The sequence below is a fragment of the Electrophorus electricus genome, chromosome 7, assembly GCF_041902795.1.
Source record: "Electrophorus electricus isolate QZ-2024a chromosome 7, ASM4190279v1, whole genome shotgun sequence".
Taxonomy (NCBI): Eukaryota; Metazoa; Chordata; class Actinopteri; order Gymnotiformes; family Gymnotidae; genus Electrophorus; species Electrophorus electricus.
In genome coordinates this window covers 5,002,263-5,027,153 of record NC_137503.1, presented here as the reverse complement: position 1 = coordinate 5,027,153, position 24,891 = coordinate 5,002,263, and the positions used below count along the sequence as shown (strand labels likewise).

Here is a 24,891-nt window from a genome sequence, read left to right as displayed (position 1 = left end):
GTGTGTGTGTGTGTGTGTGTGTGTGTGTGTGTGAGTGTGTGTGTGTGTGAGTGTGTGTGTGTGTGAGTGTGTGTGTGTGTGAGTGTGTGTGTGTGTGAGTGTGTGAGTGTGTGTGTGTGTGAGTGTGTGTGTGTGTGAGTGTGTGTGTGTGTGTGTGTGTGTGTGTGTGTGTGTGTGTGTGTGTGTGAGTGTGTGTGTGAGTGTGTGTGTGTGTGAGTGTGTGTGTGTGTGAGTGTGTGAGTGTGTGTGTGTGTGAGTGTGTGTGTGTGTGAGTGTGTGTGTGTGTGTGTGTGTGTGTGTGTGTGTGTGTGTGTGTGTGTGTGTGTGTGTGTGTGTGTGAGTGTGTGTGTGTGTGTGAGTGTGTGTGTGTGTGTGTGTGAGTGTGTGTGTGTGTGTGTGTGTGTGTGAGTGTGTGTGTGTGTGAGTGTGTGTGTGTGTGAGTGTGTGTGTGTGTGTGTGTGTGTGTGTGTGTGTGTGTGTGTGTGTGTGTGTGTGTGTGTGTGTGTGTGTGTGAGTGTGTGTGTGTGTGTGTGTGTGTGTGAGTGTGTGTGTGTGTGAGTGTGTGTGTGTGTGAGTGTGTGTGTGTGTGAGTGTGTGTGTGTGTGTGTGTGTGTGTGTGTGTGTGTGTGTGTGTGTGTGTGTGTGTGTGTGTGTGTGTGTGTGTTTGCACATGGGGCTTTGTGTGGGAGTTTTCATGGGGTTTTCCATGCTCCTACAGTCAAAATTACATAGTAAAATCATTGTATTAAATTCAAAGGGTGAGATGAATGTAGTTGTCTCTCTGCTCTCGGACAGAGGTGGCTGGATTGCTGCACTCTGTCGTGTGGTCTCGTATAGCCCACTGCCTCCTCTATGTTTGCATTGTTACATTTTTTCATAGATGGAGATGCAGATGAAGCTGGTGTGAACTACGTGAAGGAAACGGGGTCTTTAAGTCATAATCTTATTGGCGTAATTGCTCTGAAGCTGCGCATTGAAATTTCACATGGTTGACATCATAGACTGGCCATCGCAAAATAATTAAGCGCTTACGTGTCACAGGCTCCTTTCTCCTTCCCCTTTTGTATGCCCTCTGCTCCGCGGACATTTCCCGTTAATACGTTCTCCTGGGCTCTGCTGCTCTCTACCACTCGCCCAGCGCCCGCACTCGGCACTCTGGAAAGCTGGGCCTTTGTGCTGCGGAACGACGCTGGAGGCCAGCCGCCAAGTTTTCCAGACGTTTTCCAGCAACTGTATAATTGCCGGGTCAATGAAGCTCGGAGCCGAACGCTAGCTCGGCTAGCCCTGCTGCTCCAGTGTGTGTTCGCTGCTCTTCCTAACGTTCAAAGGCACGCGCCCAGCTGCCCAAACATCTCACGCACCGCACCTGCAGACTGCAGATGCGCACGCGACGTCCATGCGGGAGCTTGATTGACACGTTCAGCGCTGCGTGCGCCTGCGATTGGAGAAGATGTCCATAAAACTGAGAGAGGTCCCTGTTCACCGTGCCTCTGCTGTGTATAACAGATCAGTTCCGAAGAGCTACTGCGTCTAGACCCAGAACGCTCTGTGCAGAGACGAGAATTTGGAGAGAGCTGGTTCAGTATAATCCGAAGTGTTGTCTCACTGCAAAGAGCATTTCATGTAACGGGACCTATAGAAATGTAATAGTGAACAGTAACGGTAGGCGTGAGCATGTTGCTACATGTGGCTTCACTCCTTCGCTTGATGCGTGTGGTGTTCTTGTTAATGTCAGTTTCCTGCAGAGGTGCGATTTCCTTCAGAGGTCTGACTGTCCTACCAAGGTCTGATTGTCATTCATGCTTTATATCATTCCAAATCTAGACCATAAGCAGGCTTACAAAGAGCCACTATCCACACAGACCAGAAACTCAAAAAATGCAATTGCTTTTGACTCTTTGAAATGCAGCTTAACATCTAATCATCTTCAGATGATGCCTCTGTGTGTGTGTGTGTGTGTGTGTGTGTGTGTGTGTGTGTGTGTGTGTGTGTGTGTGTGTATGCGTGTGTGTGTGTGTATTGTTGCATATGTGTGTATGTGCATGTGGATATATAAGTGTGTGTGTGCCTATGTGTGTATTCATTTACACATGCGCGAGTGAGTACGTGATTCCTTTCACCCAGAATTCAAAAGGAGTCATGACATTCTTACTTCATTAGTGGGCACTGGGAGGGTGTCTCTGCTGAGCGAGTGACTCAGGGCCGTGGGCCGGAGCCGGACTTCGGGGCTAATATCCGTTACGCCGGACGGCAGCGTTTGTGTATTGTTTTAAGAGAGCGTATGTTTGGACAGAGGAGATTAAGATAGCGAGATAGAGGAGAGATCTGTCTAGGAAGACACGAACCTCAGCAAAAATCTGTCTGGATCAGGGCTGAAGAGATTCCCAGCAGGGCTCGGCTAGAAAGGCCAGAACAGGATGGAGGACCGCAAAGGGAGGGCCAAGGAAGAGAGACAGAAAGACGCCTTATAATGATGGACATGTGTGAGAGACGGTCACCTACACCAGACCGCCTCTGTGATGCCACATTAAGTAACAACAGGCCGTTTTTAAAGTAATGCTTAAAGGTTGGCTGCGTTTATATGGTGAAACTGAGCAAACCAAAACAGAAATATTCTGTGATTCTGTAGCATTAGTGAAAGAAACTTGTTCTAAGTTATTTATTAGTTATTTTCACTTCTAGGATATTTGTGTAAAGTAGTAACCAATTCAGCATAGAATTAGACCAGCAAATCTGCCTCGGTACTAAAAAGGAATTTGTTGTCCTCACACACCATGTTTTTTAAAAGGAAATGATTAAAGTCCTCTTAAACAGACCAACGGATCCCTGGTAATAGTAGAAATATTTTGGCGAATACTCCTGTCAGATGTAGTTGAACCCGTGTTTGGTTTTTAGAAAGAGAACACAAGTGAGAAGAATCTGGCCCCCTCCACGGGGAGATCAGTACTGCGTCTTCCTCTGCACAGCTGTAGATCCCAGACTCCTTACCTTGTCTGCAGCCCAGAAGTTCTCCCACTCAATATGTTTTTATTAATTTCCTCGTCAAAGTCACATTCCTGGCATGGCGCCAGAACCCACTCAGCGAGGGCGAAGGTCTGCAAAAACGAGAAGGAAAAGGTTCAAAGACATCGCCGTGCACCAACCAGGCTGACGTTAACTGGCCGCGTTAACACGGGATGGCGCAAGACAGATGATTTGAAGATGAAATATTACATTACAGCAGAGGTGTAGCCCTCGAGTCTCGTGCTGAGAGATGGAAACGTTCCCTGAAGGCCGAGGTCGTCACGCAAGCATCGTGCCGAGGACAGGGAACCCCAGCAGTAAAAGTCTGCATGGGCATGCCTACCCACGGATCAGTGCGAGGAAACCCCAAAGAGTTCAGAGTTGTTTGTTTTCACTCACTATACCTTTCATTTAGATGCAGATTTGAGGGCCTCCTTAACAGTGTTCTGTGCGGCATGAGGGAGAACCCCACAGGGTGTGTTACCACATCAGTCCCCTGCTGTCTTTGTTAAGACAGATTTGATGAGTCCACCACAAGCCGATTTTGCTTTTCCTACCATCGGGGTTTCGGGGGTTGTTATGTTTATGCTGGGCTGCTCTCAAAGCCAACCCAGGCCCTGGAAAGATGGGTTTTCTGGGGCTTGAAGTTTCCAGAAGCTTTTGTATTACATTAGAGTTTCCGCCGTCCCCTTTGGCAAGGCCCAACCCAAATGAGACAAAGTAATGATTTACCACACAGAAGCAGCCACAAAATGTCTTGTAAAGGATTCCTAACTGGCAGTTAGACAGGTTTCTTACACATGGAAGCAAATGTATGTTCTACAAACAGACAGAAACACACTTCCCCCCACACACACACACACACACACGCACAAAATTTATGACCGAGGATATTCCCCGGAGGAAAAATATTTTCGTGAGAATTAGAATGTGTCAGATAATTAGAAAGTGTCAAATAATTGCAGTGTCGTGCAATTTTTAAAACCTTGGCCGTGGTATGGGATATTCCTTTTGTGTTAACACCAGAGATCCTCTAAAATGACTGCGCGTCAACGTTATGCTGTCCATACCTCTGAACTGTCTCCCATTTGTTTTCCACAATTCCCAAAATCTCCTCAGACCACTTCCTTAGGCTAGACGCTCCCATGAACAACATCACCACCTCCCTTGGCCAGACGGCCGAGCTGCACTGTCACGTTTCGGGGAACCCCCCGCCAGCCGTGCGCTGGCTGAAGAACGACGCCCCTGTAGCACCCGAGGCCCGCCGTATCTCCTACAGGCAGACGCCCTATGGCTCACGGCTCCGCATCCGCAACTTGGACACCACCGACACCGGCTACTTCCAGTGTGTGGCCTCCAACAGCTACGGAACCGTCTCCACCACTGGAATCCTCTTTGTGAAGTTTGGTAAGTCGGCCGTGTGAATGCCGTGCCAGTGCAGTGCGAATGCTGTGCTAACTCGTTTTTGATTTCAGAAAAAATATATATATTCACTCAGATGTGATTAACAGTAAACCTAAGTGTGGATTGTTTTCCTGTGTGGATATTTGCTTGCTCATAATGGTCATTTGTCTCAAAAACCTACAACTTTCTCCTTTGTTTTATAATGTTATGTATATTAAAAAAAACAAACATTATATAAGTACAATGATAGCAATAACATGATTAATGAGTTAAAGGGTACAATAGAAATAGCCTTTTTGTTTGTTTGTTTTACCAGAGTAAAATAATTTATAAACATTCTAATTTATAAAAATTTGGTCCCATTGCATATTTCCAAAACATAAATATCCACAGTTCAAAGGCAGAAAATTCTGATAAATATAATATGGCTGCATAAATCTTTCATAGCCGATTTGCAAATATTTTCGTCTGGTGTGGATTCGGTCCCATTCCGCATGCATGACGTGTTGCATAATGAGCCATCATTCGTGCCGTCAGTAAATAAGTAGCACCAATCCGACACCCTTTTCAGAAAAGCCTTCTGGAATGTCAGCACCGAACGCTGGCGGAGAGCAGCATTCTGGATCGGTGTGAAATGAGGTCAGCACGGTTCTTAACCGCGCCACTGTGCCAGCCTTCCACCTCGACTGTGTGTGCTCTGGGCCTCTGTGAGCGACTTCTTCCTGACCTGGTCTAAAACGATTCCTCCTCTTTCCTCCCCAGATCCGCTGCCAACACGCCAGCCCGGAAGGCCTTCGCCGTGAGTTCCTTGTTAAACTCTTTACCATGTACCCTGTCCAGGGTTCATTACTGGCCAATAACCACAGCGGTGCAGGCAGGAAAAGAAAGCTGTGCTTAAGAGAGAGACCGGTCGATCGCCACATCAGTAGCTGCTGAGCAGAGGCTGAAGCCCTTCTCTTGTATCTGAGTGTGCCCCTGAGGTAGAGTAGCAAGAAGAATTTGAGTAAACCCTGTGTGGGTGTGTTTTCAGTCTAGTGTCCTTGCTACCTTTTCTCCCCGTGTGTTTGGTTGCTCGACCGGTCTGTAGTGAAGTGTGAGTATCAGGCAAACAGTGCTGTTCTCAATTCAACGTAGAGCTGCAAAACATTTGTCCAAGGCCGTTTAGATAATTGGCAGCTCAGAGATGTCCTGTACTGTTCTGATTGACTTTTTAATGAAGTGTGTGAAATTAAAGTCAGTGCTTTCTTGAGAGAAAACCTCAAAATATTTGGCAATAGCACAGGCATGCTGTTTGCAGTGAAAGCGTAATGTAGCGCAACATGTGGACGTCTTCGTCATCCATGGCTAGCACCTGTTCATGGTCATAGCTTTCCAGTCAGGATCACTTGGCTTTTAGCCAAGGATCAGTCTGTTAGTATTAGCCAGTATTACTGTGTGTGTGTACCCACATTTATTACAATAAATCAGTGACTTTAGCCCTCGTTCAGTTAGCAAACATGTGTTTTCTCCTGCTAAATCCGTTCCTTCGTCACTGTCAAAGGCAGCTGTTGTGGTACTGTTTAATATGGCGCTGGCCGTATTAAACAGTACCACAATGCTAGCTGTTAGTGGAGAAGCAGATGTGTTAGGGTGAAATGCCGGGATGAAGAGAAGGGAGTGTGCGTGAGTAAGGGAGCGAGAGTGCGACAGCGATTACACACACTGTAAATCTAAACACACTTCAGTCATTTCTGTTTTTCCCAGTGTTTTCCATGCCAAAATCAATAATAGCTGATATGATCCTTTGGCAGTGGTAGCAGTAAGCTGTTTCATAAGGTACATTGTGGACCTTTTCCATCTGGTTAAAATGGAGCGTAATGTGAACAATTTTCTGAATGCGTTTTTGTGAATCATCGACTGGAGCATCAGTAGCTCTCAGCAGGGCCAGGGGGAGGGGTTTGCCCCTCACCACTGTAGATATCTGCGCCAATGAGCATTTAGGTCCAGTCCCATGACACTGTGACATGCCTGGCCAACTTCCAGCTCACATTAATATTGATTAAAGCCAACAAAACCCGCTTCTGTGCCCCTCAGCTTCAACTGGAGGGCGGCACGGTCAGTCTGGACTAACTGCCGTCATTACGATGTACTCATTAAGGGGCGCACAGGGCTCTCTTTGAGGCTCCTCGTGACCTGTTGGTTATCATTAGTGTCACGATCAAAGAGCGCCGAGACTGAGTCCCGTCAGTCCTCATCAGGAGCGAGAGGCCTCGGCGGACTCGCCCGTTCCGTTTGCTTTTTTTTTTTTTCTCCTCCCCTACCGTCTCTTTCCAGGGAACGTGTCAAAACGTCAATCTCGGCAGAGCGAGAGAGGCACCTGGCGTGGGCCGAGAGAGGAGGGAGCATCCCCGGCGGAGGTTTTGTGGCGGGGACGCTAATGAATCCCTTCCCCGCGTAGCCTCCTGCCCAGGGGCCGGCCCAAGCCCTGTTTATCCAGCAGAGGGCTGGACAGGACGGCGGTTGGGTCGGCACTCCACTCCTGCTGCTGGGTGAGGGACAGTGAGCAGGCTGTGCTTTCTTGGGGGGAGGATGATGGGAGAGAAGGAGAAACACAAAGGATAATGAAGTGCAGTTAGGCTGGGGAGTTGTCCGCGAATCCGCCAATACAGATTGTGAAATAGTTTAAAGAGCGTGTTAGTCGGGAGAGCCGAGTCTGTGTGCAGGACCTGCACCCCTGGCTTCCCGCTCACGCCTCCTCCAGAACAGGCTGTCCTTTCATACTCTCATCGTACCCAGACACTGACAAATATCTTTGAATATGCAAGTTCCTAATTTTGTTGCCCTCTCAAACTTCCATAACACAGTCGTTTGATGACGTCGCAGCTTGAAAAAAACGTTGTGTACATGAACGCTGCAGGCTATGAACAGATGATCCTTTCCTAGCTACGTTCCTTAGCCCGAAGCCCCGAAGGTCGTGGAAAAAAGAGGTCAGTCCCTGGGATCAGCTTGGCTTTTCCTCTGCCGGTCCTCAGCAGAGGATACCTGCACACGTCCCGGTCTGTCTGGCCTCCTGGTGAACCTTTACATCTCAACTGCTCTCCACCGAGCCTTATGACAACACACCTTCGTGGTCTCGTAATAAACGCAACATGGATTTTTTTTCTCATGCTTGTCTTTAGCTTTTGCTTTTGCTGACTTTACGGGGACCACCTGGTGAGGAGGTAACTGAACACCGTGCATGAGGAAGGCACCGGGCATCCAGAACTGGAACAATGGACATCTTTGTTCTGGTCCAAACGTCACCGATAGGATGAAATGATAGATGAATGTAAAGGACTTCTGCCTTGTAGCTCCTTGTTCAGCATTCTTGCAGAAGTGTTTTATAGACAATGCCAAACTTTTATTCACCAAAGCCGACTACTTGGTTGAGGTGTGCATCTTTTTCTCCAAAGGATAGTGTAGCGTAGGGTGGCCATTGGTGGGGGGGGGGGGGGGGGGTTCATAGAATGTGATGATCAGCATGAACTGATGAGTGTTTTGTGGTCAGTGGTTGAGGAATTGAGATTTTTCCTTGTGGTATAGTCTGCACAGGTATTCCATGAAGTCCACTAGTGAATTCCCTCATTGCCTCTTTTTATTGGTTCCTTGGTAATTCTCACACATCCTCTGCATTGTTAATTGTCAGAGCCATGTTAGATATCTCAGCTCTACCTCGGCCTGCTGTCACGCTCGGAGTTCAAGCTTCATTCACGTGAAAGTGACAGACATTTATAACAGGAGAGAAGACCTGGGAAGGAAAACCATAAGTTTTCCTTATCAAAATATCCTTAGTTCAGGGTAAACAGACATGATTTCTGTGCTGAGACTTTACTGTGAAGAGACAGCTCAGTGTACACAGTGCAACCATTCTGCTGGCTCCTAGTGAAGCGTATCTGCGGGGACATCTTTATACCATGCCCCTGAAAAATCACACAGCCCCACGTCTCCACCACACTGTTTATAGCATCCCATTTTCTGCCCGCTTGAAAAGATTAATATTACTGTCGCTGCCCTGTCAGGACTGTTTAACTTACCCCAGCCTGGCTCGAGAGAGGACCTTTTCTCTCTGCACTGAAAAAAAGCAGTGAACAGGAGGAAAAGGAGACCCTGTTTTTTTCTCACTCTCCTCATCTCTGGCTGAATAGCAGCGCGAACGGAGTTCCTAACGAAGACCAGACCACCTCGTTCTTTCAGGGCTGGCCGGGAAGGCACGGGTACTGGAAACGTCCCAGAAGCTTCGGTACAGTCCGACAGAACACATCTTAATGAGGCCCTCTGCCCTGCTTTTAAGTAACAACTTCCATTACACTTCTGAAAGGTATTCAAGTGAGAGATGGACTTGTTACGGTCACTGTTTCAGCATCAGGTTAGCAGAGCTTTTCCTGTATTTATGGTTATCGACTCATGTTTTCGATAGCATGTCAGGTATTTCAGAAAACATTGACATTCATTCCCATTAACTGCCATTAATTTAATCATGCAGTCATTCAAATATGCTAGTTGTTTGAATGTTAGGTTGGTGTTAAATTGATTTATGAAACTCAGTCATGTTTACTGTGGGTTCAGGATATAGGGTTTTTTTTCAGATTAATATTTCAGATTAATTTTGTCTAATGGGTGAAAGTAGCATTAGAGTCACTTACTGTTCATGACTGATGAGTTCATGTTCATTGGGCCTGCACATGTATATCTCGGCACTCACTGGAAATGCTGAAATGTCTTCGCTTTCAGACACACACACATGCACACGCACACGAAATTCAAATACAGACAAAAGTTCAGTCTCTGCCTTGTTGTGAATCCAGTATAACTAAGTGTTGATTGACTGAAGATCGGAGCCACGGGGGACATCCCCTTTGACCTGTTCGGGTCTCCGGCGGAGATGCGGTCTGAAACTCAAGCCCCCCTCAGTGAGACTGGGGTGGTTCGCAGTGGACCCGTAACTATTCATCTGCCACTACAGTGCCATTACTTTAGCAGATCGGTTGGGTAACAGTGTCGTTTTGTTTATTTCATTAGCCTGTATATATATATATATATATATATATATATATATATGTGATAAAAGGCTATTTACTGCTGTTTACCCAATACAGCATAACTGCTCTGTCAAATAATTGTTTATTTTAGCAGCCTGCATATGATGTTTACACACAGAAAAATGAATACTTGTTCTCAGTGCCACAACCGCCTTTATTTTACATAATACACACACACACACACACACAAAAAAAGAGGTTGCTACATGCTCATTTTATATTTGACATTTCAGAGACACTTATTACAGGCATAACATTAATAGGCCTGTCAGGTTTAGGGTTTTTGTTCATATCATTGATGTCAACTTTTAGCATCTCGGTTCATTTCATTGATAGGGTCATATCTTCATTTCACTGAGAGGCATGTCAAGTTTAGGGTCTAGGTTCATTTCACTGATGTCAGGTTTAAGGTCTTGGTTAATTTCACTAATAGACATGTCAGGTTTAGGGTCTGGGTTCATTTCTTTGATGTCATATTTGGGGTCTAGATTCATTTCATTGATAGGCCTGTGAATTTTAGGGTCTAGGTTCATTTCACTGATAGGCCTGTCAAGTTCAGGGTCTAAGTTCATTTCTCCTGATGTTTCACTTTTGGGTCTTGCCCTCAGCCAGAAGCCCAGGTCATGTTTTCCAAGCCCTGCTACTTCGATGTTTATAACTGAGCCCTTCGTGGGGGATTTAACCTTGTTCAGGCATATCCTAGAGCTTTGGGAGTGAGGCAGAGAAGGTTTAAATAGTAGTAACCTTGTCAGCTGAGTAATGAATGACCCCACTGTTTCTCCGCGTGCTTTTCCTGTGAGAAACAGAACCAAAGAATCCTCTGCTCTTATGGGCTATTTTCCTTTCGCGTGAACTCAGCCTCGGAGCTTTCTGTTTCATTCGTGATTAGGTCAGGATCCGCTGCCGGAGCTTCAACACTAGTCTCGCTCAGTGTCAAGTGTATGAAAGCAGGGACTCTCAGCAGCATCGTGGGAGCGATTTTGTTAGCAAAAAGAGAGCAACTGGATCCAATTCACACGCGAGTGCGAAAATCTGGACTGTCCTTCAACATGTGTCAGCCTGCAAACAACCCCCAAACCTCTCCTTCCCTGCTGCTATTCCGTCCTGCTCCTTGGACTGCGGCCTTTCTCCGGCCACGCTCCCTGCCCACGCTGTCTGTCCTGTCCAAGGGGGCCTGTAAATTGGCTTTCGTTGGAACATTAGAAGCTTTGCTCCCTTGATCTCCCTTGATCTCAAAACGCAAGCTTGTTTTCTGTGTGACTCAACTTTTCTCAGCGATGACATCATAACCTATGTTTCAGGGACCAAATGGGAGGAGAGACAGTGCGATAGCGAGAGAGGAAGGTGATTTATAAGGATGTTCCACTGTTACAGGGTGTGATGGTGTTTTTCTTCTCCTTGATGTTAACCTGAAAAAAGGCCAGAATTACTCGAGGATCCCCTCCCCTCTCAGGAAATGTCAAACAGGCACAGTCTTGTCCCTAAGTGCCTGTGGCTTGATTCTGATCTATACACCTTGACTTTATAAATCACTAGGGAATACATCACACACCTACACTGAGCATATTAAAATGTCACAGGAAGTTCTCCTGCAGAGAGAATTTGTAGTACACGTTGCCTTGTAATTACCTGAGCTGTGTAGGCAGTTTCACTGTGGTTTACCAGATCTGCTGGGTCAGTGAGAATCACCGTACAAACCCCACAACCCTTTGTTGGCAAGTGAGAATAGATTTTGCAAGAAGAGATAACCAGATAACATCAACAACTTTCACACAAACCAACACCCACACTCATGCGCTGAAGAATTTTTTGTACTGTGTTCTTTGGGCTACGCAAACAGAAACACACAGATGCACACACACGGACTTACACACATGGACAAACACACACACACACACACCCCTCAATCTGCCAGTACTGTTTGTTGTTGAGAAAGCCGTTCGTGCTGCGGGTCAGCGAATAGAAAAACAAAGTGGCGCTGTTACTGGCTGATGTACATCTCAGCCTCCCCTCAGTGCTAATGGCCTCTGAACAGACTGAGCATGACCCTCCCTTTGTTTAGTAAATCACCCTGTCCAGCAGGACGCAAGCAAACGATCTGATCAGTCTGCGGAGGCCCCGACGGCCCCTCGGACCCGCTGTCTGCCTTCAACACGAGAGGAAGACGACTGACGTTGACCGCCGAAGTTAGTGCGCTCTCTGCCGTTGTGCACCAGGGACATGATGTTTGCCCCTGGTGGAGAGGAAGCGTGGGACAGAGACACACGGAGCTCCCTGGACAGGAATGTCCCGAGCTCCTGCAGGCTGAGAAAAGAGCTGAGGATGGTCTGGAGAAGAGGAAGAGGAGGAGGAGGAGGAGGAAGAAGAGGCTGGCTTTCTTTGGCTCTTCACATCACATGGGGTGTGGCATGACTTTTATAGAAAGCAAAGCCATGTTGATGTATAGGAAATGGTGTCTGGAGTTTCTTTTTGATATAAAAGTTTTGTTTTTCTTTCCAGACCCCCCCCCCCCCCCCCGTCTCTCTCGCTCTCTCTCTCTCTCTCTCTCTCTCTCTCTCTCTCTCTCTCTCTCTCTCTCTCTCTCTTTCTGGGATAACAGGGTTATGGGGTTATGTTCTCCACTCTCCTAATAGAGGCTGCTATTGTGTCAGTGTAACACAAGCACTCTTTCCTCTCTTTCTTCATCGCTACTAATGAGAGTCCCTGAGTGGCCGGCTGTGCCTTCCTCTCTAGCCTCGGTCACAGACCACAGGCCCCCAAAACCAGGGATAAGTCAGCCCATAGTCTTCCACAAGCCTCCTGAGCGCCAAGATGCCACACAGACCCCAGTCAAATATTCTCGTGAATGAGATCTCATGAATAGATTCTTGTCTGCTTTCAGCTTCACTGAGGATTGCATGTGGTAGCGTATTATCCAAACTAGGCGGGCTCAGCGTTGTGCCTTCGGCGTAAGCTGCCCGTCAATGCAGAAACCACCCCAGCCCACCGCTGGTACTCCGGCGCTCTGCTTTATAGCTGTAGCTCCTCTGACCGTCTCTACGAACTACAGGAGTTCTGCTCACAGTGACAGCAAAGGTCACATGGTCTTATTAGGAATGTACCTGCAAGGAAATACGCACCGATATCTAGATCGCGTTAAACACGACCGCGCAACTCTTTTTAGTATGCACATAAAATTCTGGAATGTTGGGCTCAGAAACATGTTGTAAACGCTGAAGGTCCACTGGGTAATTGTATATGGGCACATAAAGTTTGTGTCTAGAGGAGCTGAAACCCACAAAGTATGGATCTCTCTGCTGACAAAAAGCCGAGACTGCTTGATGAAAGCCTGCTTGTCAGTTTGTCACTAGTGTTTTATAGAAAGGCTGTTTTTACAGGATCATTTTCAGTGTGAGACCATGGAAACATAAAGAAATACGTTGCCACCTATTCAGCTGTATAGCTAGTTGTAAATCTTTAAACTATACATGCATACGCATGCTGTATAAAATAATGCTTTATTTGATTTATATATGCATTATATACTTTTATTGTGAAACTCGCATGTACCAGAAATCGATGGCACTTAAAGGTTAAAGGTGTGGAATGATGCCCATGTGGATGTGCGTGATCACTGCGGTGCTGTGCTGTGCTGTGCTGTGCAGTTCTGTGCTGTGCAGTGCGTCTTTGTGCTGTGCTGTGCACCGCGTCTTTGTGCTGTGCTGTGTGGTGCTGTGCTGTGCTGTGCAGTTCTGTGTTGTGCAGTGCATGTTTGTGCTGTGCTGTGCTGTGCACCGCATCTTTGTGCTGTGCTGTGTGGTGCTGTGCTGTGCTGTGCTGTGCTGTGCTGTGCAGTGCGTCTTTTTGCTGTGCTGTGCTGTGCTGTGCTGTGCACCGCGTCTTTGTGCTGTGCTGTGTGGTGCTGTGCTGTGCTGTGCAGTTCTGTGCTGTGCAGTGCGTGTTTGTGCTGTGCTGCGCTGTGCAGTGCGTCTTTGTGCTGTGCTGTGCTGTGCTGTGCACCGCATCTTTGTGCGGTGCTGTGCTGTGCAGTTCTGTGCTGTGCAGTGCGTGTTTGTGCTGTGCTGCGCTGTGCAGTGCATCTTTGTGCTGTGCTGTGCTGTGCTGTGCACCGCGTCTTTGTGCTGTGCTGTGTGGTGCTGTGCTATGCTGTGCTGTGCAGTTCTGTGCTGTGCAGTGCGTGTTTGTGCTATGCTGTGCTGTGCACCGCGTCTTTGTGCTGTGCTGTGTGGTGCTGTGCTGTGCTGTGTTGTGCTGTTTGGTATGATACAGGTAGTGTCCTCATGTAAGCCCACTTGACAGCAACGGCTCACATATTCACTTCACAGAGCTGCAGCAGTATCCATGGAAAGATGTGTTTGGGTGTGCGAGCTGCTTTCAAAACCTTTGTACAACAGAACGGAAACGTTAGCTCATCGAAGCAAGCAGTTCGGTATAGAAAGCTCAGATGTTCCATCACACCTGATTTACTGTCAGAAACATACTTCTGCACAGGATAGCTTTTGGGATTCTTTAACAGATTCCAGTGAGTCTCTGGGCTTCACTATGCACCCCGCTGCGTGACCAACACTGGACAAACATTTGAAAACCATTTTAGAGCTGTGTTAAGATGCTGGATGGTGATTAAGGAGAGAAGCTAGAAGACAGCTAGACGAGGATTCCTCCATGTGCAGCGGAGGGCGTTCTTGCGCAGGGAAAACCGGGAGACTTTTATTAGACTCGGGGGCTTGTGCACTAACACGGACGAGCCAAATCCATTCTCTCTGCTGAGCAGGCATGCATGCTGACATCTCCATATGCTCAACGTCTTATCGTTAGACATGCTCTTTCTGCTCTATTGCAGTCTAAAAAGCTTATTCATGTAGTCCACTTCTTCATATGTGCTGTGTATGTGTGTGTGTGTGTGTGTGTGTGTGTGTGCGCGCGCGCGCATATTCGTGTGCCAATGCTTGCATTTACACGTGTGTCTACAGGTGGACATTTTGCCCGAATGTCGGTCGTGTGTTAATTATCCAGTGCTATGATCCTTTGACCTTTTTATGACCTGTGATCCCTTTCATAAGTGGCAGCGATGAAACTCGCTGACGTCTTGCTGTCATTCCAGCAGGCAATGATGTGTTAAGTAGTGGTAGTTGTAACCAGCCGAACAGACAGCATAAGTCCACCTAAAGACACACGTACACGTGTGTGTATGTGTGTGAGTGTGTGTGTGTGTGTGTGTGTGTGTGTGTGTGTGTATATGTTATCCCTTGTCATTTCGCTTCCAGTCTGCAGTCACGTCGAGCAGTGCACTCTGACGTACACACACTGCAGTGCTGTGGGGTGTAGGCTCCATACTAGCTGCTGTCTGTCTGCTGAGTCCCATGCCTATATATTTGTCACATATAGGATTTAGGATGTCTGATTGTTTCAGAGTTCTGCATTGGTAATGCAACCTGTTAGCTCCCTCACTGACTTCACGTTTGTGTGTGTGTGTCTGTGTGTGTGTATGTGTGTGGGGGGTGTCTATACATATCACTCTGTATAAGTTCACGATTCCTCAGACCCTGTCCAGCCATTCACATGGTTCAAAGTACCACCTGTCATGCTTTTTATGTGTACAGAGCTCAATAACTTTTCTTCATTTATATTTATGTCCTGAACTCTATGTTGTATTCAGTCGGAACATGTTTTCCACATGTGTTAGAGGACGTCACTGTGCCAGGACTGAGTACTCAGGACCAGGTTGGGATGAGTTCCCACACCATTTTAGAATATTGCAGCGCTTGCTGCCCCCTAGTGTTTATCCTATGAACTGCAGGGTGCTTGTTTGGTACAGGAGCTTTCCAGCTATAGGAAATAATCGCAACATATTCTCTTGGACAGCATCACATTACTAATCTTAAAAGCATGTATGTCATTTTAGACGTATTGTAAGTTGCAGCTGCAGGTATTCAAATACACATTTTCCCAGCATGTTAGTCCTTATAAACTTACCAACAATGTAATATTAATTGCAGTTTCCAAAGTCCCTGGCATCCGAGTGTCCCAGCATACGTTGTTTTTATATTCTCTCTGTCCTGCATTCCTACTTGTGACTTCTCATTTCTGTGTCGTATTTCCCTTTTCAGGGAGGACTTTGATGAGGAAGGCTTCTGCCAGCCCTACAGAGGAATAGCATGCGCTCGCTTTATCGGCAACCGGAGCATCTTTGTAGACTCGCTGCAGATGCAGGGGGAGATCGAAACTCAGATAACCGGTAGAGCTCATACTTCCCCTCCTGAGTCCCGAGCTTCACCACTGGGCTTTCATGGCGAAGGACACACAGAACCTGCCTCTGCTGTTGCACTTACAGCAAACCTCATAACCTTCTCTGCTTGCGCCAGCCAATATGTGCAGGTTTCACAGCATCTGAGAGCATCGCCAGAGAGCCTGCTCTGTAATGAGCGTCGCCATGGAGACTGCTATATAGGGGACATCACCATAGAGTATACGGTGTAATAAACATCACTATATTTAACATCGCAACGGAGCCTGTTCTATAATGACCATCACCATGGAGACTGCTCTATAATGACCATCACCATGGCGACCTCCCTATTATGACCATCACCATGGAGATTGCTCTGTACTGAACATGACTGTGGATCCTGCTCTGTAATGCTGTGAGAACTCTAAAGATATTTCTTGGTTACCACAGATGCAGGAACTCCACAGCCCTTCTGTAACTTCCCATTATCCTTTGCACAGATGGAGAATGTCAGAAACGTGAAAGATGCTAGAACCACTGCCAGCCCTGTCTCAGCAGTGCGTGTATCTCAAGGGTATTTGCATTCCTCTCTGCTAGAAAACATATTGGCCTACAAGCCAAACCCATCTCGATGCTGCTAATTTATTACTCTCGTGGGGATTACAGAGCCGAACTGACCTGAGACCAGCCCCTGTCAGAACATGACAATCATTGGGAAGTCAGGGTCCTAATTCACAGTATGGTAGATGCGTGGTCTGTACAGCACATTTTCAGCTGTGTTCTGTGTGTTCTTCAAACTCCAGCTTTTCTGTTTATTCATTATTCAAGGTGAAGTCAGTATCTAGTCAGTGTGATATACTGACTGTGTTACACACATTGTATTGTTTCAGCGTGTGTGTGCGTGTGTGCGCGCGCGCTCTTTCGGAAGCTGTGCATCTGAAGTGCTTCATGTTCGTGCTTCTCCCTTCCTCTCCAGCTGCATTTACCATGATTGGCACCTCCAACCACCTATCAGATCGCTGCTCTCAGTTCGCCATCCCCTCCCTCTGTCACTTCGCCTTCCCTACGTGCGACAGGAGCTCCGGGATCGATAAGCCGCGGGACCTGTGCAAGGACGAATGCGAGATCCTGGAGAACGACCTGTGCAAGACCGAGTACATCATCGCCCGCTCCAACCCCCTCATCCTCAAGCGGCTCAAGCTCCCCAACTGCGAGGACCTGGCTGCCTCAGACAGCCCCGAGGCTGTCAACTGCATGAGGATAGGCATCCCCATGGCTGAGCCCATCAACAAGAGTGAGTGCCCCCGTTCTGCGTTCCCTTTTGCATGGCCAATTAAAGCTCGCGTTACCGTCATTTACGCTAATTGCTGTGTTTACTGTTACGCCAGGATAAGTTAGCTGCCCTTGATGGTGATGAGCACAGATATCTCATTTTCTGAAGTCTTGCCGCCTGTGTTTCCTGCCCGGCCCAGATCACAAGTGCTTCAACGGCAGTGGCGCCGACTACCGCGGAACGGCCAGCGTGACTAAGTCGGGTCGCCAGTGCCAGCCCTGGAACTCGCAGTACCCGCACAGCCACAGCTACCTCGCCGTCCGCTACCCCGAGCTCAACGGCGGCCACTCCTACTGCCGTAACCCCGGCAACAAGCAGGAGGCGCCCTGGTGCTTCACCCTGGACGAGCGCGTGCGCATGGAGCTCTGCGACATCCCTCCATGCGGTGAGAGACGTCCAGGTTAGCTGGGCTTCAGGACTAGCTTTGCGTAGATACCCACATGGGCCTTGCTCGGTCGTTGTTCGAAAGTTTTGAGCTGCTCTTCTTTCTGCTGGTCAGACTTGAAGGAGAACCACGGAGGCAGCAGTATGGAGATCCTCTACATCCTGGTCCCGAGCGTGGCCATCCCCCTGGCCATTGCTTTGCTCTTCTTCTTCATCTGCGTCTGCCGCAACAACCAGAAGGCGCAACGGCCGCCCGCCCAACGCCAGCCCAAGCCCGTGCGTGGACAGAATGTGGAGATGTCCATGCTCCCCGCCTACAAGCCGAAGGTGAGGAGCGGGCCCGGCGAAAACCGGGCACTCGAGCGGTTTCCTCTAACACAAAATACAGAGGATGAGAAGAACAAAGGACTGGTAACCATGGTTAATGGTTAATTTAATGGTTTTCTGCCATTAAAACACAGGCAGGAGGGGTGGGGAGAGAGGGCATATGGATGTGATCTAAGCAGGGCCAGCGGAACCTGAGCGCCATCACATCGTCTTCATTGCGCTCTCCGCATTCCGTACATTCAAGGCAACTTCAAACGAGGCCTTGTTTGCTTTGTGCGCGCACACACAGACACACACACAGCACTAAGCCAATGTTTTGACTCCGCGCAGCTGGGGCCCTGTGGCAGACACGTTTGTCAAACATGCATAGAGAAAGCATTCAGTGATCATAAGTGATCTGTACCGGAGTTGCATAAATTATTCGGATCGGAGCATCTGTTTGCTCTTTCGCCTTAACATAAAGTGGCACCTGAACAAAAAAGTCCCATCAAAATGGCTTGGCTAGCAGCAGGCTTTGGAGGGTTGAGGTGGGCGGAGTCCATTTTTAAGCAAAACATTGCTTACGAAGCAATAGGATCGTATTTATAGGCAAATAAGGAGCAAAGAAATGAAATGATTTTAGTTCACACACAGTTCCAGAACAAAGTGTGCCATTCATTATTTAAAATTCACTGCCACGCTCTTATTGCTAAAGCTGGCTTTCCTGTATGTGTTTATTTTTTTTAAAAAAACAACAAGTTACACAGTTATAAATCCTGCTTCATTAGTTATGTGTGTCGAGCGTTTTGAATAGGTTTTTGCTGACCAACCTTTTTTTTAAAAAAAAAACTGTTTACATTGCCTGAAGATGAACACTCAGAGTAATCGTGACCCCATGGCTTACCATCTCATCGAAATCTATTCGACCTCAAAAAGTGTCGTTGATCTTGTCACTACTGATTTTTTTTATCACTTACCTCCGCAGTGCTGCTGTACCGCAGTAGAGAGGTTCAGAAGCGGAGCGTTTTTTCCCCGCTCTGCTCTTGGTACAACACAGGACAATGTGTCGACCGTCACACACTAGACTTTACTCGGCCGGCAGTGCAATAAGTTGCTTCATACGTGGCTACGTGAGAGGCTAGCAGGCACCCATGCTTGCTCAGCTTCTCACACTGTACTTAAAACCCTCTTAGGAAAATCCAGCTGCGAATCAAAGCTCAGAGGTCAGCGCGAGGTCAGCCTTCACATTGGCAGTGTTCAGTTGGAGATGAGCGGGATGAATCCAGGGAGAATGGATTCTAACCCAAAACAGCTGTCCGTGTCAACAGAGCACTCCTTTCGGCACCCTCCCGCTCCCGGGATGGAATTTCATTTTCTCTCTAAGGGCTAATGAAGGCTTTCATTCTTTTCTCCCAGCATCTCTCTATCCCCTCTCCTGAGTGCTTCCTTTTGCTTTGCTTTGCATTATGGGTTATGTCAGTATATGACGCGAAATGCGAAAAACTCAAGCCTTAGTTTGTTTATTGTGTATGGCTGTGTTTGGAACACAACTCTGGGTTACTGGGTATGCACAGGAATGCCTCATTAAATATCAGGGAGCTCTGTGTAAAGATGGATCTCGGGAATATATTTCATGTGAAGATTTGCTAGGCTAGTTCGTTTCGACGGATCCCAGTCATCATGAGTTAAGCAGCGATTCAGGAGAATCTCTCTGCAGAATTAAGGAAAGCCTGTTTGCTTGAGTGTACAAGAAGACAGGAGTAAATATCACCTCTGAAAATGCAACACTCAGGCGGGAAGTGTGATTTTACAGCCGCAAATCCTCCAGAAACAGAGCTAGCTTGTACAAATCCTCCTCATAAATTAAAATAAATACTCATAAATGAATGTTAATCTTCACCAAATTGTTTAGCTATGATGTGTTAAATTCTTGCAGATGTAACACTTTGATGTGTGACTGCCTGTTCAGATCTTTAGCACAGCAAGTCTCTGTTAAACTGCAGGGAACACAGGAGGACAGAGTTCATGGCCAGAGCGAGAGGTTAAAGTCCTCCAGACCTCAGGGAGAAACCCATCAAAGCAACTAAAAAAGGCGCTCGAACCTTTCTGGATTTATGAGTAAAACAAACAATATAGCTATAATTCTAAATGCTTTTATAATATGTAACTTTATTCTGTGATAATATTTTTGCTCTTTGTCATAACGACCGAGTGGCGCTTGATACTTTTTTTCTTTCTTTTGGTTTTATTTTAAAAAAGCAGGTGTGCTGAAAATAGAACAGGAAAATAAGCAGCCATGATGGAACGGCAGTGAACTACATTTCACCCTGAACATTTCTCTCCTTCAGAGCAAGGCCAAAGAGCTGCCTCTGTCAGCGGTGCGCTTCATGGAGGAGCTGGGCGAGTGTGCCTTCGGAAAGATCTACAAGGGCCACCTGTACCTGCCGGGCATGGAGCATGCCCAACTGGTGGCCATCAAGACTCTGAAGGACTTCTCCAGCCCCCAGCAGTGGGGCGAATTCCAGCAGGAGGTGTCGGTGCTGGCTGAACTACACCACCCTAACGTGGTGTGCCTTCTGGGCGTGGTGACCCAGGAGCAGCCCGTGTGCATGCTCTTCGAGTTCCTGGCCCTGGGGGACCTCCACGAGTTCCTCATCATGCGCTCCCCGCACTCGGATGTGGGCTGCAGCAGCGACGAGGATGGCACGGTCAAATCCAGCCTGGACCACGGAGACTTCCTGCACCTGGCCACGCAGGTGGCGGCCGGGATGGAGTACCTGGCCAGCCACTTCTTTGTCCACAAGGACCTGGCAGCAAGGAACATACTGGTAGGAGAGCAGCTGCACGTTAAGATTTCCGATCTGGGGCTGTCGAGGGAGATCTACGCGTCCGACTACTACCGCGTGCAGCCCAAAATGCTGCTCCCTATTCGCTGGATGCCACCGGAAGCCATCACCTATGGGAAGTTCACCACAGACTCGGACATCTGGGCGTTCGGGGTGGTGCTGTGGGAGATCTTCAGCTTCGGCCTGCAGCCCTTCTATGGCTTCAGCAACCAGGAGGTGATGGAGATGGTACGGAAGCGACAGCTGCTGCCCTGTCCGGAGGACTGCCCGCCACGCATGTACGCGCTCATGACTGAGTGCTGGCTGGAGGGTCCTGCCCGGAGGCCCCGCTTCAAGGACCTCCACGGCCGCCTCCGGGCCTGGGAGGGCCTGTCCTCCCATGCCAGCTCCAGCACGCCGTCTGGCGGCAACGCCACCACCCAGACAACCTCGCTCAGCGCCAGCCCCGTCAGCAACCTCAGCAGCCCCCGCTACGCGGGCTACATCTACGGCGCCCCCCAGGGGCTGCCGCCGGGCCAGCTCGCAGGCTTCGTGGCGGCGCCCATGCCGCAGAACCAGCGCTTCATCCCCGTCAACGGCTACGCCATCCCGCCGGGCTACGCCGCCTTCCCCGCTGCCCACTTCGCCCCGGCCCAGGCGCCCGCACGGGTGGTGCAGCACTGCCCTCCGCCCAAGAGCCGCTCCCCCAGTAGCGCCAGCGGTTCCACCAGCACGGGCCACGTGACCAGCGTGCCCTCCACAGGCTCTAACCACGACGCCAACACGCCGCTGCTGTCGCACTGCGTTGCCATCACAGCCATGCCTGCTGTGCCAGGCGGTGCCGTGCCCGTGTTCGGACACATGGCCCAGAAAAGCCTGCAGCTGGACCCTTCTCAGACAGCCCTGCTCGCTGACACCAACAGACTCATGTACAGCGAATCCGTCATCACTGCCGACTTGTAAATACATCGTTTTCTTTTTGTAAATGACTATAATTATTGATATTTTAAAGCATCGTCCTTCCACTCTGTAAATACAAATTAGCCTGAATGGGAATGTAAAGATTTATCTGATGTGTTTTTATATGAAAAGTGTAAGAAAAGATCAAAGGAAACCTTCTTTTTAGACGATGTCTGTATGATACCTGATGATCTCTGGGAATCTTTGGTTTTCTGCAGTCCTGTTTCCTATCTGCGGGTTTGAATGAAATGACTTTTGGGTTTTTTTTGCACGTCATCAGGTGCATCACAGCCGTGAAATTAACGTCTAGTCGTACCATTTCCTCAGCATCTGCCTCGAGGACCTTTCGAATGGACTGTCAGTCAGCATCAATGGACGACCGAATGGAAAGTCCGCGTTCTTCTGTGTTCACTTCTTGTCAGTGCGAGGACCAGCCTGTCCCTAAAGCTTGCCATCAAGTTTCTTAGTTTGGTTCAGCAACTGTAATTGTCTCGCATAGCTGGTAGGTCGAACGCTGATTTACTGGCTTATAGTTTCATGTTGGTTTTCGACCAAGATTCCACTAACCCTAGAGGATCCAGGTAACCCTAAAGCTCACCTGATTCAGACAGTTTTTCTTGCCTATGTGCAAGACAACATTTGCCCTCTAATAGAGGATAATGGCACGCATCCTGTCTTACACACCATGTCAGAAAAGGAGCCAAAGGAAAGACATCTCTGTGACACTGCCTCTTCATATGGCCTTAATAGTCAACATGTGCAAGATTATGTGCTTAGTTCACTGATTAAAAAGGACTTCAGTGTCCCGTTGATGTGGTAAGGATTTAGTCCCAGTAAGAAGTGCGAATGACCGTACCACTATTAGCCTAGATGTACTAATAGAATGTTACATGTAAATCCAAACCAGTTTGTACACTCTACAATGCAAACTAGATTGTACACGCTAAAGTGCAACCTTGTACAATCTACAATGCAAACTGAACTGTTTCTGATACGTGTCTGTACAGATGTCTCTACGGTCATTGTAGTAATTTAATGTGCGTGCCTGTTACCAGGTCAGATAGATAAAAACTGCCATTCAGAATCACAGTACCGAGATTACATTTATGTAATTGAGTTTGTATTTCATTAACCACAATTTATATAAAACACATGCTAGAAAGTCTAAATAATCAGATCTAGCTGTCCAGTAGGCTGTAAAGTACAAGCCGTTCCAGCAGGGGTCAGAGTTTTCCTGTGTTACTGTAGAAATGAAGTTACTGAGCTTTTTTCACTAATTTTTCCCTTATAGTGTTCATGATAAATACTGTATCTGCCAACTAGTATTAATATATTCTTATTTCCACCTAATGTGCCAGTTTGTTCAGCCTGGTAGCTAATGGGAGCTTAGCATACAGTTCACATGAAGTAGACGTCTTGTCTAGTCAGTCGCTATTCCTTCTGTTTAGTGTAGTCAGTTGCTATGCAACTACCAAATGCAGATGCACCCTTTTCCTATGTTGTAGACAATCAAGGTTCAGGCTGTCATTCAGGGTACAGCTAAGGATACAAGGTTATACGTTTCCTTTAAAAAGCCTTTTAACATCAGCGTCATAAAGTGTTACGGCATATCAGAGATGATAACCTTGTTATGCATGAAATATCAGATATTTGAATCAGTGGTTTATTTTTGTATAATTTTGAATCAAGATTTTTATAGCAACAATGCAACATTCTTGCGCTTGCAACCATCTGGAGACGTAAGGAGCTCGTGAAGCACCCGAAACCCCACGTGATGTGGCCAGATTTATGGTACATGCTCATGTTTTTAACATCTGGATGAATCATATACTAATTTTTCAACTTCCTCCTGAATATTTATGAGTGCTTTTAAACTTATGCGCCAAGAATATCTGAGGTTTCACGCACGTATTTGTTTTGTAAACATACCCGTTTGTACACCGTCAAAAACCACTTAATTCTAAAGACTGTGAATCGTGTTTTGTTTTTTTGTTCTTCCCCCTGTAGGGGAGGCTTCATTAAGAATGCATGGCAAACAGTTTACACTCAACGTATCAACCATGTGGCCTTGAGTTTTTACAGTTCTTAAAAAACAAAAACAAAAACAAAAAAACAATTTTGCACAAATCGTTTGTATGGCAAAATCATTATTAAATGACATTGTTTGGTCATGGTGAAGATGTTTATGGGTATCATTTCTGTCCTTTGGGGAGTAAATTGGCTGTTGGTTGTTGATAGCGTGCTATATTCACTATGAAAGGTTGGAAAAGGAACAGGAGAAATGGTCTGCTGATCTCGTTGACTTTCGCAACTGTTTTAACTCATTTGGCCAGCGGGGGGCAATATAGAATCACTTGAGGCTATAATCCTTGACAAGGGAGAAAATGCGTGTGCCGCCGTGCATGGTTTAGATTATACAGCTGTTCACTCACTCACACTTCAAAGGTACCTGGAACGGTTTCTCCTTGTCTTTCAATAAACAAAAGCCCAATTTTATACACATGCCTGCCTTTAAAAAAATGAGCATAAGTTGTGTCTGTTTGCCAAGGGAATGGAAGAGTAATGGTGTACATATGCAGAGGTGATTAAATACACACATATGGACACACGCCTGGGCTCAGAGAAGAAGAAAAACAAACGACCTCGAATGGCTAGTACGGGGCGCCCTGTGCGAGGAGAAGGGTTTGATGTTGGGAATGTTTTTGATCGGTTCTGCACTCTGGTTTCACGTTCTCTTATCTGGGCCAGCCCCAGAAGTGGCCAGCCAGGCTCCAGAGAGGGGGGGGGACGACGACACATTCTGTAGCAGCTTATCGCTCAAGGCCCTGTCGTAGATGATTGGGAGCAGTCAGTTTGGTCAGTAGTGCTGTTTCCAGTAGTGTGTCATGCAGCTGTTGAAACCCTGCAGTCAGTCGAGAGCCTCACCTCACCCTTATTTTAAACGTGTAGGCAAGCCTTCATGTAAAGATGAGCATTTTAGCACATCTATTATTTCTTCGCATAACAGAAGCCCTCATTTTAGTTTTCACTCAAAGCACACGAGATAAAGGACTTGCATTAAGTTAAGCCAAAAATATCCCGATTGCATTATTTTTTTCTTTTTTTTTGTGCTGGTGCAGCTTATTGCGTTGCACATACGTCTGGAATGGCACGAGCGTGAAGCCTTCCTTGAGCGCTTCCAGGCGATCACGCGGAGATCCAAATAGCTTTGGCACGCCGCGCGTCCCTTCCCAGATGAAATATAGATGAAGCTTTACAATTCTTATTCGGCCCGGGCCCACCTGAGTGCAGGGTCTTAACAAGCTTAAGTTTAAGTGTCTGATATCTATGACTGACAAGGACACAATGTGAGCGCAAGACCTGGGGGGGACACTCCGCGCCTCGCGAAAGGCC

General features: G+C 47.4%; 1 protein-coding gene across 2 annotated transcripts in view; it reads left to right on the top strand.

Annotated features, from left to right (window-relative positions):
- The window catches only part of ror1 (receptor tyrosine kinase-like orphan receptor 1), an 80,485-nt gene extending 56,813 nt beyond the window's left edge, over nt 1–23,672 (top strand). The window contains exons 3-9 of one of the 2 annotated variants that reach the window (XM_081718330.1): nt 4,123–4,410; nt 5,170–5,206; nt 15,572–15,699; nt 16,667–16,984; nt 17,163–17,408; nt 17,523–17,734; nt 20,062–23,672. In XM_081718330.1, the coding sequence (XP_081574456.1) occupies nt 4,123–4,410; nt 5,170–5,206; nt 15,572–15,699; nt 16,667–16,984; nt 17,163–17,408; nt 17,523–17,734; nt 20,062–21,501 (2,669 nt within the window). In that variant the 3' untranslated portion in view covers nt 21,502–23,672. Of the gene's footprint in view, nt 1–4,122; nt 4,411–5,169; nt 5,207–15,571; nt 15,700–16,666; nt 16,985–17,162; nt 17,409–17,522; nt 17,735–19,975 lie in introns of both variants that reach the window. The other variant, XM_081718331.1, reaches the window with a different exon arrangement.
- Nucleotides 23,673–24,891: the final 1,219 nt, after the last annotated feature.